The sequence below is a fragment of the Schizosaccharomyces pombe genome (assembly GCF_000002945.2).
Source record: "Schizosaccharomyces pombe strain 972h- genome assembly, chromosome: I".
Classification (NCBI taxonomy): Eukaryota; Fungi; Ascomycota; class Schizosaccharomycetes; order Schizosaccharomycetales; family Schizosaccharomycetaceae; genus Schizosaccharomyces; species Schizosaccharomyces pombe.
This window is the reverse complement of record NC_003424.3, coordinates 3,591,513-3,605,555: the sequence shown is the minus strand read 5'-3', so window position 1 is coordinate 3,605,555 and position 14,043 is coordinate 3,591,513. Positions and strand designations below refer to the sequence as shown.

General features: G+C 36.4%; 7 protein-coding genes, 7 long non-coding RNA genes and 1 other non-coding gene across 15 annotated transcripts; 5 read left to right on the top strand and 10 right to left on the bottom strand.

Annotated features, from left to right (window-relative positions):
- Positions 1–10: 10 nt before the first annotated feature.
- Positions 11–1,481, bottom strand: sec62 (translocation subcomplex subunit Sec62). The gene has a single exon (NM_001019679.3). The coding sequence runs from the start codon at positions 1,462–1,464 to the stop codon at positions 643–645; it is 822 nt and encodes a 273-aa protein (NP_594256.1). The 5' UTR covers positions 1,465–1,481; the 3' UTR covers positions 11–642.
- SPOM_SPNCRNA.3609 lies at positions 616–2,866 on the top strand. Its single transcript, NR_192973.1, has one exon. It is a non-coding gene; the product is annotated as a non-coding RNA (long non-coding RNA).
- On the bottom strand, positions 1,652–3,839 carry pep7 (FYVE tethering component Pep7). The gene has a single exon (NM_001019678.3). The coding sequence runs from the start codon at positions 3,675–3,677 to the stop codon at positions 2,067–2,069; it is 1,611 nt and encodes a 536-aa protein (NP_594255.1). The 5' UTR covers positions 3,678–3,839; the 3' UTR covers positions 1,652–2,066.
- Positions 3,840–3,967: 128 nt separating this feature from the next.
- On the bottom strand, positions 3,968–4,349 carry SPOM_SPNCRNA.3608. Its single transcript, NR_192972.1, has one exon. It is a non-coding gene; the product is annotated as a non-coding RNA (long non-coding RNA).
- A 168-nt stretch (positions 4,350–4,517) lies between these two features.
- SPOM_SPNCRNA.3607 lies at positions 4,518–5,485 on the bottom strand. Its single transcript, NR_192971.1, has one exon. It is a non-coding gene; the product is annotated as a non-coding RNA (long non-coding RNA).
- On the top strand, positions 4,592–5,727 carry use1 (SNARE protein Use1). The gene has a single exon (NM_001019677.3). It carries the CDS (start codon positions 4,701–4,703, stop codon positions 5,367–5,369), a length of 669 nt encoding a protein of 222 aa, NP_594254.1. The 5' UTR covers positions 4,592–4,700; the 3' UTR covers positions 5,370–5,727.
- A 45-nt stretch (positions 5,728–5,772) lies between these two features.
- On the bottom strand, positions 5,773–6,462 carry rps2401 (40S ribosomal protein eS24). Its single transcript, NM_001019676.3, has 2 exons — positions 6,385–6,462; positions 5,773–6,315 (listed from the first exon to the last, which is right to left on the bottom strand). Exons 1-2 carry the CDS (start codon positions 6,451–6,453, stop codon positions 5,980–5,982), a joined length of 405 nt encoding a protein of 134 aa, NP_594253.1. The 5' UTR covers positions 6,454–6,462; the 3' UTR covers positions 5,773–5,979.
- Positions 6,257–6,505, top strand: SPOM_SPNCRNA.3606. The gene has a single exon (NR_192970.1). It is a non-coding gene; the product is annotated as a non-coding RNA (long non-coding RNA).
- A 200-nt stretch (positions 6,506–6,705) lies between these two features.
- On the top strand, positions 6,706–9,169 carry bro1 (vacuolar protein-sorting protein). Its single transcript, NM_001019675.3, has one exon. It carries the CDS (start codon positions 6,757–6,759, stop codon positions 9,082–9,084), a length of 2,328 nt encoding a protein of 775 aa, NP_594252.1. The 5' UTR covers positions 6,706–6,756; the 3' UTR covers positions 9,085–9,169.
- SPOM_SPNCRNA.3605 lies at positions 7,641–8,616 on the bottom strand. The gene has a single exon (NR_192969.1). It is a non-coding gene; the product is annotated as a non-coding RNA (long non-coding RNA).
- Positions 8,782–9,739, bottom strand: SPOM_SPNCRNA.3604. The gene has a single exon (NR_192968.1). It is a non-coding gene; the product is annotated as a non-coding RNA (long non-coding RNA).
- cpp1 (protein farnesyltransferase beta subunit Cpp1) lies at positions 9,150–12,562 on the top strand. The gene has a single exon (NM_001019674.3). It carries the CDS (start codon positions 9,211–9,213, stop codon positions 10,357–10,359), a length of 1,149 nt encoding a protein of 382 aa, NP_594251.1. The 5' UTR covers positions 9,150–9,210; the 3' UTR covers positions 10,360–12,562.
- Positions 10,489–12,518, bottom strand: SPOM_SPAC17G6.03 (phosphoprotein phosphatase). The gene has a single exon (NM_001019673.3). The coding sequence runs from the start codon at positions 12,499–12,501 to the stop codon at positions 10,594–10,596; it is 1,908 nt and encodes a 635-aa protein (NP_594250.1). The 5' UTR covers positions 12,502–12,518; the 3' UTR covers positions 10,489–10,593.
- A 510-nt stretch (positions 12,563–13,072) lies between the features above and the next one.
- Positions 13,073–13,321, bottom strand: SPOM_SPNCRNA.226. The gene has a single exon (NR_150642.1). It is a non-coding gene; the product is annotated as a non-coding RNA (long non-coding RNA).
- Positions 13,322–13,511: 190 nt separating this feature from the next.
- On the bottom strand, positions 13,512–13,608 carry SPOM_SPATRNALEU.03. Its single transcript is given in 2 exon segments — positions 13,512–13,553; positions 13,572–13,608. It is a non-coding gene; the product is annotated as a tRNA-Leu (tRNA).
- Between the last annotated feature and the right edge of the window lie 435 nt (positions 13,609–14,043).

Here is a 14,043-nt window from a genome sequence, read left to right as displayed (position 1 = left end):
ATTGAGAAAATATTCAATATGGAAAGTAAAATTTATTGATATGAAGTTAAATATCATATGATATGATGACAATTTATACCATGAATATTAGTGAACTTGTAATTATAATCACTCCTATGTGATCAGCCAACTATAGTAAGAATGCACTCCTTGTGTCATGAGGAAATGCTATACTAGCTTTAAAAGGAGAAAAGCAAGCTAAGAATCTAGTAATTTCGCTCAAATGTGTTATAAATTGAGATTAAAAGAATAAGGGAATTATCAAACCACCTACCAGGAGTGGTACATAAATTAAAACGCTTCATATAAATGGGTTAAGCAAGAATTGTGTGTCAATAAGAGTAAATATTCATTGACTGACAAACTTGCCGTAATTAAAATGCGTAACAATAAGAAACACAAAAGAATTTAGTGTCCTCATTTAGTATATACTGATTATATATGTATACGTTTGGGCATAAAATGAGAACGCCAAGGTTTCTTGGAAAACACATTTAGAATCTCAAAGAACCTTTCTCCGAAAACATAGACGAAATAAATTGTATAAGGAGAATTGATAACGTAAAGATATGCACTATTTTTTTTTAAAGTAAGTAATAGTGGCTGAGTGACTGGATTCATCAACGGTACAACAATTAATTTTTATTCAGAGACTTCTTCGACGGTAGGATTTCTGTGCCTTAAATTCTTTAAAGAAGTGGTGGACGTAGAAGACTTTTCAGGAGTTGCAGAAGCAGCTGGTGAAGTGGCTTTTTTTGACAATTTCTTGGATTTCCTTGTCTTCTTTACCTCAGATTTGGAATTGTGCCAACTCCATAAAGGTTTAAAGCTATCACAGAAGCCAACGTCGGCAAGAAGATTGGGGAATAGCCAAATGCCAGGGCGCACGATGACAGCAGTAATGCAAAATAAGAAAAAACGTAAAATAACCAAAACAAAGAATAGACCGATTACTCCAAGGCCTCCCATACTTAAATACCAAGCACCCTTGCGCATAAACATTGGCCACAAGGGGAACAAAACGAGTGCCAATACGACAAGAGCGAACAGTACTGCCAAAGCCATAACGCGTTTTGGAAGAGGCTCGTAGAGCCAAACATAATGCATATCGTCTTGAAAATCTTGATTACGATTTATCTGTAATTCTACAAGCTTCTGCTTTCTTTGTTTAGGGGGGAGTTTATCAACGCGAACCAGCATCGAATTCATAATGAGCAATTTGAGAACTTCGATTGCTTCCTCACGGCTTGAAATTTCTGGAAACCCTTTGTATTTCTTAGGCGTATACGCTTCGGATGTTAAAAAGCGAAGAACACGCTTCACACGAAAGTAGTATACACGTTTTCCATTGAGGATCGCTGGCTTTGTTTTCAGCTCAGGGCGAGACTTGAGGAAGTTTGTAAAGCGCATCGAAAACTTGCACTTGTCTTCATCCTTCAAAACTGGTACATTAGAAGAATCCATAGGCAAAATCCTTGTTTGGAAAAATCTAAAATAATGTGGTTCTGGAGTAGATGAAGTCTGTACACGTCTTTAAGGTAACGATATTTAGGTCACGAGGTAAAGCCAAAATCAAAATTCAGTATTATAGATTTGGGAAAATCTATATTATAAATTTTACATTTAGTTTAATCATTGTTATTATCATGCTGTCGAATATTGATTCATTCTTTAAGTAAATTTGTAAAGTTGGATAGTTCAAAAAGTTAATTCAGTCTTAAATTTTTGTGCCTGTGCCCCATATTCATAACTTAATTATACTATAACACTTGAAAAAAATATTTGATTATTAGGGAGAGTAAAGCACTGATTAAGGAATACTAATCTTCAGAAGTTAACTCTAAAAAAGATGCTCTTCCTATTCAACTTAATTGATAACATTCATTGCTGTTCGACGAGGAAAGCAAAGTCTTCAAATTCATTTCATCAATAAATATTTATCTATACAATTATTCACTCATCCATCATATGACTAACCTTCGCAACACATTAACTAGGAAATTTTGATTACATAAAAGTGAAACAGCATCATTAAACAAGTCAAATTTCCTTTATTGAAAAAATCCTCAAATATCAAAAAGATCCAAGTCATGAATCTTTTCAGTGATTGAATGAATTTCCTCATGCAAAGGTGCAAGACTGGAGAGTAAAGTCTCTACCTCAGAAAACTTTCGTTTCGCTTTAGCATCTTCAATCATATTTTCAACGAGGAAAACTTGCTCCTCTAAAACTATTCTTGTTTGCATCAACTCTTCTTGCTTCTTTTCAACTTGCTCTTTCTTCTTTTCTAGCTCACGTTCAGACTCAGAAGTCCAAGCTTGGCCAACCTGCAAATGGTAAGGAATGGCCTGCAAACGCAATATGGTTTCTTGTAAATATCTTTTTGCTTCATTAACAACATTCTGCTTAAATTGTTCTTCAGCATCATTGGATGAGGGATGATTGGCGATTTTTTTCATAGTTCCATCATATTTCACACATAGCTCAAGAAATTTTTTTCGTCTATCTTTTACTATTTTCAGGGTCGCTTCAGTGATTATTTCACCACTTAGTAATTCAGACAAAGAATCCTCGTAAAGTCGATAGTAATTTACCATAGCCTGTCTAAAAACTTGCAAGTGTTCAATATGTCGGATGTAGCCAAGTGATTTCGATCTTTCCGTTTGATAAAGAACGTTACGGAAATAATTTTGATTGCAACTCATACAGATGAGGAGAGGTTGCGGGTGTTGAGGAAGACTAATCTCTAATACACAGAATCTGCAGATCACGCGTCCGCAAAGCCGACAATGCCGGCGTCTTCTAGTTAGAGTAAAAGAATTGTTGCATTCAGGACAAATTTGTACAACGGAATCATCTTGCCAATGAACGATGCTTTGCTCCAGCCTTTTAGCCTTGTTCAAAAGAAGCGCATCAAGCATCGAGACATTTTCCGATGTCCATAGCTCTTCAAGTTTTTTCATACGTTTGCTTAATCTTAAAAACTCTATTCTTCTTTTATCAGCTAAAGGTTTTCGAAAAGTTTCGAATGTTTGAAAACGTGAGCGAATTAAACCATTTGAATCATTATACCCAGGACGTCCTTCATAACATTCTCGACAAACACGACACCAAAATCCATTTTCAGAGTCGTAGGTAGCATGAATACTGAGTTTGATCTGGTACATTGAGTGAAAGTTGCAGAAGATATAACCGCATTTACGACAATGAATATGACCATTGATGAAATTTAAAAGCTTATCACACATCGGGTCATGGCAGACCATGTCAGGAACCTCTGGTTGCCAGTGATTTTTGACAACCAAGGAATCTGTGAGCTTAGTTGCTTCAAGGCCGACAGCACCTGATGAATCCCCATTCTGTTCATATGGTTCCATTCTCCAAAGACGTTGAGCGGCTTTCATTTGCAGAGCTGAAGCACCATTTAAAGTCCTTGTTAGCCATGAATTAATGGAATCTTGTCGCTTGTGGATTTTTTCATTATCATTGAAATGAGTAACATCGAGATGATCATTTAATGCTGACAAATTTGGTAATTCCAGCCCACAAATTGGGCATTCAGTGGCTTTAACGATATTTGAAGAATCACTTTGAGCACTAGTAGAAAGATTAGTCCCGGAATGATTGCTCAAATTGGAAGAAATTCGGACTCCAATACGTCTTTTACCATTTTGCATAGTAATCCCTCTGAACTTGATTTTTAGACGAGAATTTCAGGCAATTGAAGCCTTTTCAGTGGCTATATAATTAAAAGTAGCTAAAGTTTATAAATTATTATTACACAGAGCTTGCTCTTGCAAAGGTGCTGAATTCGCCTGACGGTAAGAATTATCACTGTTAGAAGAGTAGACAACTGGTTAACCTGGTGGAATGCTAAACACAGAATAAACAAACATTAGAAATTTAATAAATTAAGTTGTTTAAAATAAAATTATGAGAGATTCTAAAGAAATCACAAATCCTCTGATCAAATAATTAAAGAGTTAGACTGCAATTTTGTTTAATTTTCAATTCAGGAAAACATCCGGTCTGAATAAATTGAAATAACGACAAATGGAGTTACAAGGTATGTAGTCTTTAGCAGTGCTTATTTAAATAAGAAGAAAGATCGCTTTATCAAAAATCTAACACGAAGGCAGCCTGGTCGTCTTTGCGTACTATAAGTGTTATTTCAAAATTTGCCAATGCAATGGCAAGGAATGCAACTCAAGATCCTTGCGTTTTTAAAGATTCTGTCAAGTTTATTTACAACATATATCCTCCATGACTTGAAATATATAGTAAGGTAAATACGCTAATGTTTATTGACACCTTTAAGTTAAGGCATTACGGTTCATGCAATTCTTTTAACATAAGGATTATTAAGCTTCTCATACTTCATTAGATTGAGATTAAAATAGCATTTTATAGTCAAGGCACTTGGTACAAAAATACGTATTCAAAGAGAAATACGGTTTTAATTAAATGTTAGTACATCCTTATAAATGAATAATATATAAAATACTATAATCGTCTACTCTGAAACCCAAAATACTCATACAAGGTGAAAATTAGTATGTGTATAAGATGACATGCACCTGATAACCTACTCAACTCAAACTACTTATAAAATATCAGGAACCCCAGTTTAAAGCGCTTTACATAACTTTCTTTATAGGAGAGAGATATTCTTATGAAATGCTCACTCCATAGGCTTTAAAATGAGTAAAGATTTGATCAGTAGGTTGGAGCGACAATTCAAGTTGAAACGTGATGAGTTTCAAGACCCATTGGAACTTTTAAAATTTGAAAAGAATCTTGATTATGCAAGGAAATTATTATGGGAAGAAGGAAAATGCCAACTTGACAAAGTTGCTGAACCTCAAGGGCTTTCGAAGAGAATCATGGATTTACAGGGTAGGATTTATGATTTAAATGTTACCATGGAAAAAAAGCTGAAAATTGAAGAGAAAAAGATAAAAAGTAAACAAGAGAAGGAGATCGCGCATGCTCTTCAGAGTATTCAAGAAAGGGAGCTTAGAGAGCGACAACAGATGTCGAATGTCGAAGCTTCCAATGCCCAATTGCTCACAAACCAGCGTTCAATGCAAACTGAGATATCTGAGTCACTTTTGCATTTGGCATCTGTTCTAAAAGAAAACGCTTTATCTTTCACAAATGCTCTAGTAACTGATAATCAAGTGGTAGAGCGTACAGGAAGCTTACTCGACAAGAATGCCCACAGTCTGAGACATGCCAACCACGGTGTTCAAAGCTACTCTAAGTCAAAAAGGCTGTCTTTTTGGCTACAGTTAGGAATGATCATTGCTGTAGTTGTTTCTTTTATCGTGATGATCTTTATCCTACAGTTTACCAAAAATCAAAATTAATTATTTTATTTTCGTAAAGAATTCTCGGACTGCTTCCTTTTGTTGATAAATTTTTTTCCCCTTAAGTTATCGCAGTGGTAACAGTACACCCGTTTCTTTTTAATATACATTTTGATACACAACCATTATTGTTGTTTCAAGTTGTTTTCTTACTCGAACGTATTCATGTTTTTTTTGTATTTGAGATCAATGCGTAGATGATATAAGTAAATTGAATAACCAAAGCATACGCAATTTACCATTGTTTTATTTCATTTAACCTTTTTCCAACAGCTGAGTCAATATTAGCCCATTCCTTTATCAATTGACACTGCCCTCAACTCTTATGTTTTTAGTAAATAAGAAACAACATCATTACATTACAAAACTATTAAACTATCATAAAATACAACATATACCGCATGTTCAAAAATTATTATATTAGAGATCAAACTCTAGTTATTGAAGATTATTTACTTCATTCACTACTGTTCACACGAAAGCTGAACAATATTATTTTAGGCAACACGTAATTAAATCCGTTCGAATACAACAATGCATTTCCATCAAGTGAATACATCTCATTACTTTATGAAAATTATTTTTCTGAACCAAGAAAAAATAAGATTGCCTAGTCTTGTTGCTTAGACTTGCGCTTGGCAAGACGCTTGCCAGTACCAAAGACCTTCTTGCCTCTGTTCTTACGTTGCTTGCGTTGTTGACGAGCAACCTTTTGGATAGGCTCGGCATGTCCAACACGGACAAGACGATAATGGGGCTCAAACTTCTTCATGGCCTCGACGTCGTCGTAAATCAATGCAAAACCAGTGGTTCTTCCACCACCATAATGGGTACGAAGACCAAATGCCTGGACAGCACTTGCATCAGTCTTGTACATTTGACCCAATTTTTCACGAAGATCGTTTTTGGAAATGTTGGCCTTGCCAGGATGCAAAATGTCGACCACCTAAAACGCCCTCATGTTAGTATATGCCACGTCTGATCGTAAAGAACTTATAAGCAAAAAAATACATACCATTTGCTTCCTCTGAAGCAAGCGGTTGGTCATAAACTTGCGAGTTCTGATTGTAACCGCCTCACTCATATTGGTCTTAATACAACTATCTAGCGCCCACGAATTCCAAAATTTTACCCCAAAGAAGGCAGTCACAAGATGTGGTACAAAGAAAGAATAGTGAATACTTGAGTAACTACACAAACAACGGTATATTGCTTTAAGGAGATCAAAGGGACTTGTAAATATAATAGAAAATTATGTAGGTATTCCTTCACTTGTCTTAACGAGGATTAGTGCATCGTTGGCTTGACTGAATTTAGTCAATTAAGTCAGCTTGTCGAGTGCATAGAACTATAGGGGCATTGGCTCTTTTATAAGGAATTTTAAAGGATGGAGAAACTTGCTACTCCTTTTTTTTACTTAAATAAAAAGGAAACAAAGCATTCAGATTGGGTTGAGCCATTTACTACGTTCGTATCTCGAATATATGGAAATAGTGTTGATGTCGAAGATCAAATTAAGGCGTTCAACACTTTGAGAGAAAACGCAGCAGACGTCGATGACACAGTTGCTGGTAAGGATATTTTGTATTCTTATTACGGACAACTTGACTATTTGTCTTTCCGATTTCCCACTGGTGGTAATGGAATCAACATTTCTTTTGAGTGGAGCGATATCTTAGATCCCGATGCAGATTTCGTCAAGCAATCTTCTCTTGCCTTTGAAAAAGCATCGGTTTTATTCAATTTGGTTTCATTGCTTTCCCGAATGGCTGCTAATCATGCATCTGCTTACACTGTGGATGATTATAAGGCGGCCGCCAATTGTTTACAATGCGCTAGCGGTATTGCCAAACTCTTACGCGAATCTTTCATTCATGCACCTGGAAGAGATTTAGATTCCAATTTTTTACTAGGTATTTACAATCTTTTCTTGGGTCAAGCACAGGAGTGTGTCTTGGGACATATGTCTTTTTCAGCTAGTGACTCTAACATGAACTATTCGTTGGCTGCAAAGATTGCTAGTTCGGCAGCTACTTTATATGATAGCTGTGTACACGCATTTGAATCTATGGAACCGGCGTGCAATCCCAATTTCATACGGCTTGCTTCTGCCAAAAAGGCCGCCCTTGAGGGATTTTCCTCTTATTTTATGGCACGCGCTCAGTTGGAAAAATCGAAACAAGGGCTTGCTATTGGATATTTACAACAAGCTAAGTCAATTCTTTCGTCTGCTCAAAAGTTATTCAATGGTATAAAGTTGAGTACTGATTTTATTCATAAGCCTAGTCTTTCTGACTATCCTCAGACCATTTCTACCTTCATCAAATCCTCCTTGTCTCATTTGTTAAAAACTGCTGAGAAAGATAATGACTTTGTGTTTCATGATCTTGTAGTCAAGGAAGTTGAGCTCCCAAAAATATCTCCTTTGCAAGCTCTACCACCACTTCCTTTAGAGAAATTGTATGGAAGTCAAGATGGATTTGAAACTGCAAAAAAAATTGTTGGAGATGATTTGTTCAAGGCCTTTGTGCCTAGCGCCGTTACGACCGCCAGTTCGCTGTATTCAGAGGAGACTGCCAAAGTGTTTCGCGCTGAACAAGCTGAAGTAGAACGACAAAACACCCAAATGGCAACGGTTTTCGCCTCCTTAGACCTTAGCCGGCTTCAAGAAATCACACATTCGGATTCCAAAACGAACTTTATTCCGAAAGAACTTATAGAAGCTCGTTCCCAACTTATTTCTTTTAATCCTACTTTTAAAATTCACGAGTTGTTTGCAAAATCCACAAAGTTGAAGCAAATTATAGCGAAAATTAAGAGTGACTTAGAAGTGGAAGCCAATGAAAATGCCAAGATGAAGGCGAAACTTGGACCCTCGTGGACGTTATCAGATAGCTTAGAGTTTGCCGCTCCTTATCAAAGTGAACTCAACAATTACTTGAAGACCTTGGCAGAGGCTTCCGCTACTGATTCCGCTATATCCCAACAATATGCTTTAGTAAAAGATGATGTAGAAACGTTGTGTAACTCTTCCAAAATTAGCGCATTACTAGAATCGTCCATTTCCTCAACTGATAATTCTGGTCAAAGCTTACTTGATATTCCTATTGAGCAGGAGGAGCAAGAGCGCGATATGAAAATACAGCTTGACTTGTTAGAAGAATTGCAATCCAGAGTTCAAAAGTTAGTTCCTGAAAGGCAGACCACTTTACAGGCTTTACAGCAAAAGTGTTTGCAAGATGATATTTCTGAGTCTCTCATGCAAAATAGTAAGCGGAAGGACTCTGCACTCGATACCAATCAGCTTTTTGAACTAGAATTAAAGAAGTTTGACCCCTTGCGAAATAGATTACATGCATCTTATCGGCAACAGCAACTACTATTGAATGAGATGAGAAATGTTACACAAAAGTTGAAACAAAATCCGGAATTTTTGAGAAAGATGGAAGTATACAATAACCAATTTTCTAAAAATAAAGAGTTATGTTCTAATTTGCTTTCTTCTTCTCTTACGGCTAAAGCTATATCGGAAGGTGTATCTAAGGGCCTTGAATATTATAAAACTGTTGAACAGAGACTTGCCGAAATTAATAAGACCCTAGGAGAGCAATTACTTTTAAGAAGGAAACAGGGTGCCACATGTCTTTCAAAACTTTCATCTTCGAGCTCCTCTCATACAAGTATTTCCTCTAATATGCGAAACCTTCACATCTAGCGCCAAGTAACAATTTGGCTGTTACTTTAGGTTCTTTGTCTTCTAGTGTTTAAGTAAACCAGTCCAACAACTTTATAATTAATAAAGCTTTTTGGTGAGCGGACTCTTTCGTTAAAGTTAGTAAAGATGGATGAATTATCAGAAACGCAAGTTATGCAAAACGAAACGGCTACAGCTGTTCTTCCATTGCTGAACGGCGAGAGTCAATCGTTCAATTTGCAAAAGCATCTTAAGTATTTAACCAAAATGCTAGATCCTCTTCCTTCTCCCTTTACAGTATTGGATGCATCAAGGGCTTGGATGGTTTATTGGGAACTAAGTTCATTGGCAATTTTAGGCAAACTTGACAGCTCTGTTTGTGAACGGGCTATTAGCAGTGTGCGACAGTTGAAAGGGCCTAGTGGTGGTTTTTGTGGTGGGAATGGACAAGATGAACATTTATTGAGTACTTATGCTTCTATACTCAGTATATGTCTTTGTGACTCCACCGACGCATATTCCTTGATAGAGCGCGATCGTTTGTACGATTGGTTATTCTCTTTAAAAAATCCGGATGGTTCGTTTCGAGTTAATAATGAGGGAGAGTCGGATGCTCGATCCGTTTATGCAGCTGTATGTGTTTCTTCTTTAGTGGGAATCAGTATGGACGATCCTCTGTTTGAGGGTACCTTGCAATGGCTTTGCAAGTGCCAAACTTATGAGGGAGGTCTTTCAGGTGTCCCTTACGCCGAGGCTCATGGCGGATATACATTTTGTGCCCTTGCCGCAATTGCTTTGCTGGGAGGTCTTGACAATTTAAATGAAATAAAACTTAGCACTTGGCTTGTACAACGTCAAGATCCTGCTCTTTACGGATTTTCCGGTCGCTCTAACAAGCTAGTGGATGGTTGTTATAGTTGGTGGGTCGGTGCTAGCCATGTGATTGTGGCTTCAGGCTATGGTTCGGCTTCTCATAAAAGCCTGCCTAACCTTTTTTATAATCCAGAAAAATTATTAGGATATATTCTTCAATGTTGCCAGAGTACAAGCGGCGGTTTACGTGACAAACCACCAAAACGGCCTGATCAATATCATACTTGTTATTGTCTATTAGGGTTATCATCAATTGCTTATGACTACAGATATCACACTTCTGATGGTTGGTCCTATAAACCTTCCATCTTACACTCCTCTTTAAGCTCTTTATTACCGGCTCATCCAATTTACTGTGTTCCTTTTGGTTTTGAAGAAAGAATTAAATCATATTTTCTGTCACAAGAATCATCAAAATTCTAATGGTTTATTTATGAGTTGTCTATGGACTTTAATTTTTCATGAGAGGATTTTTTTTATTATTTTAACGGTTTATGTCCCGAGTTTAATATCATGCCTATTTTACTTCTCTATCAGGTATTTACTTCGTCATTTTTACACATGTTGAATAAATAATAATTCTTGACTTATTTGTTATCTTTAAAATCATTAATGTCATTAGAATAATCCTTACTAAAGGAAATAAACCATAGCCTTTTACTTATATAGGCAATCGTGGTCCCAATAGAGATCTGCATATAATGGTAACAAATCAGTCATAGAATGCTTTCCGTCAGGTCTCGTAAAGTAAAGCTCCCAATCGTCAGGTGAATATAAAGGCTTATCTGCAATTTTATTTAAAATGTCGTCTAAGCGTGGAATAACAAATGATGGAGCAACAACGTCAACAACTTGCTTATCGTCTCCAGAAAAAGAATCATCAAATCCAACTTGCGAGCAAATAAACCGCAGCGGTTCATAATGAGGAGTTGTAAGATGAGCAGTGTCATCTCCGTCATCTCCTAAATCATCGTGTGTAGTGTATCCATATGTCTTGCGAATGGAGTGTTCATAAAAGTCCTCAAATTTTGCATCAGAAACTTGTGGAGTGTTAATTTGAAGAGTATCTTCAGCAATCAGATATCCACTGTGTTGTAGAGCTTGTGGCAGGTACTTAGTAATCGACCATGGGACATCTTTCAAAACATAGAATATATTACTTTTAAAAGGACAGACTTGAAAGACCTCGTCTAAGCCAAAGGCACCTGAATTTAGACCACCTCGAATGCCACCCGAATTTACAATAATATAGTGAGGAATGTGATGTCGAGACTCATTGACGACTATTTTTGGAAAAAGTTCGGATTGAAATAGATGATAAATTGAGTTTGAATCGTTAAATGGAACTTCTGAAAATGCAAACTTTTTTGGGGAACAACCTATAGGAGTAAGTAAGCCAAGTGCCTTCCGAGCTTCGTAAATGCCATTAGAAATAAATTCTCCAAGTGAGGTATTGAAAGAAGACTTTTTTGTTTTCGAATGAAACATAAAGCCCTCGGGATTCCAATCAATATAGGAACGAGAGAAGCTGACACTGGCAGATTTAGCACTTTGCAAAGAGGAAAATATCTGCTGAGATGACCGTCTAATACTTTCGCCTATAAATCTCAAGCGCTCAGCTAGATAAGATTCCACCCCCATTAAAGAAGAAATCCCAGATAACTTGACCAACGATTTGAAGGATGGAATGCCGTTAATTGAGACCCAACCAACTGTTTCGCAATATCTTCCTGACTCAATTCCCACTGCTTTTTCATCGTAAATGGCATAATCTCTAATATGGGAATGACCACCAAGTACTTGTATTGGAGTGGTAGGGAAGTGAATCCGAAGCTCTGAAAGAACGATATCAAGCTCTGAGGCATTGTGAACGGGTACATGAGCGGGAATCAGAATCAGATCGATGTCTTTATTTGATACCATATCGTTCCACCATGGCTGTAGCGAGAATTGCGAAACTGGGAGGACACGAACCGTATCAGTAGCACCAGAAAATGAGTTTACAAATCCAAACGCAAGGATTTTAACATTGTGGGGTGTAGAAAAGATGGCATATCGATCTCCAAAGGGTACAAAAGAAGAAACATGTTCATCATATATGTCAATGTTTGCAGCTAAATATCGGCCTTCCCACAGAGGAATGAAATTATGATAAGTATCATTTGCAACAGTTGAGAGATAAAGCTCATGATTTCCAGCAACAAGAATATCATAATCCATATTTGCAAGTAATGAATCTGTCCAACTACCAGGGGGATCTGTCAGATCTGACAGGCCCGTACCATCATGAAGATCGCCGGTATCTACTAGCAGTAAATCAACGTCTTTTTGTTTTGCCAAGTGCTTCATATGTTGAACAAAAGAAGCGAAATCTCCTAAATCTCCTGAATAACGTTTATCTCGCGCATGTCCTGCTAACCAGCCATGGATGTCAGTAGTGTGTAAAATATTGACTTGACCCCATGTCAATTCCCGACGAATTGCCAAGGGCAAAGTTGCTGAATAGCAAGGATTGATAACAAATAAAAGAGAGAAAATTAATGAAAATGTATGGGCAGGTTTCATAATAAATATTGGTTCCCAGTATATAGGGTAAGTGCAGAATCGCCAAGATAAGAAGATCAAGTACCAAGTCACAAGCAGCAAATAGTAGCCAGCCAAACCTTCGTAATATGACAATCATTGCTTCCATCAAAAGTCATGGGAGTTTTAAAAAAGAATTCGTAGTCGCCTATTTTTTTTAATCAAAAATTTCTAAATGAAAATTGCGACGTCTGCAAAACGAGCACGCAAATGCAAGATTTTGAGATCGTCAAATGATTAAAAAGCTTTAGTGAAACACTACACTTATGTTATGCCTTTAACTTCCGGTTGGGCATAAGTATTTAGTAAAAGAAAAGAAGAATTGTAAATTGACAATGTGTGGGGAATTGGTTTGACGAACGATAATAGATAATATTATGCAATATTGTAAGTAATATTTATAACCTTATCACAGAGAAAAACGCTTTTAACCAGAAGTATTCCTTCCGAAAAACGTATATTGTCTTTATTCACCAGAGAAGAGTGCAAAAACAAAATATTGTCATTGTTGCTCAAGAAAATGATTAAGCAAGAAAAATTGGTTTTATAGTAATGCAAAAAAATTTGAAAAGGAAAAAATCATTTTTTCCATTCATGAAAATAAATAAAACCATTGAATCTGGCATTAGCATTGTCTCTTAAAAGAATTGGGATCCCGCAACGATGTATTCGTAATACCATAAATATGTATGAATTGCAATACGAGGAAAAGCCAGATTTTTTGTAGAATTTAAAACATAAAAAAAAGAGTAAAAACCAGGGTAAATATTGCAAAGGAGTATGTATCAATTTGCGTTTCCGTTAAAAGAAGGAGCATTCTATTTCTTTCATGAAGACTGCGTTTGCCAGTATCAATAACACTCTAAGCTTACTTTGTTTAAAGAACTTTTTAAAGATAAACAGCAGCCATTAACAGGGTTTTTTTTCCTCCATCAAGCTTGAAGAAATAAACTCATATACCGATTTAAAATAATAATATAAAAAATAAATATTGAATGGGACGGGACTCGAACCCGCGAGCTTTCGCACTGGCGTGCAATGCGTTGAACGCACCTAAAGCCAGCTCCATAACCACTCGGACACCCATCCTTTCTGTAACATACTAACGATTATGTACATAATATAGCAAGGATTAATAGAGCTCAAAATAAAAATAAAAGGTAATAAAAGAATGGATATGTTGTAATGATTAAATACAACTTCGGTTATTCTTTCATTCAGTATGGTTAACTGATTTAAAATGTCCAAACGATATGTTTCGTACAATACATGACGAAAATTTAAGAAGGAGAAGAAACTCATATTCCACTTCAAACGAAATATCAGGTCATTAATAAAGAGGGTTATACAAAAGAGGAAAATTTAATTTCACATTTTTTCTTTCTTCTATTTGAAACCTGCTTTTCCGCCAATTCATCTAGTCATGGTTTGTATCGGTCAACTTATAGTGACATTTGGTATGGAACAAATGAATGATTTGTGTAAATTTTATGGCGATTAAAGAAACTTCCGCTAAACATTCTA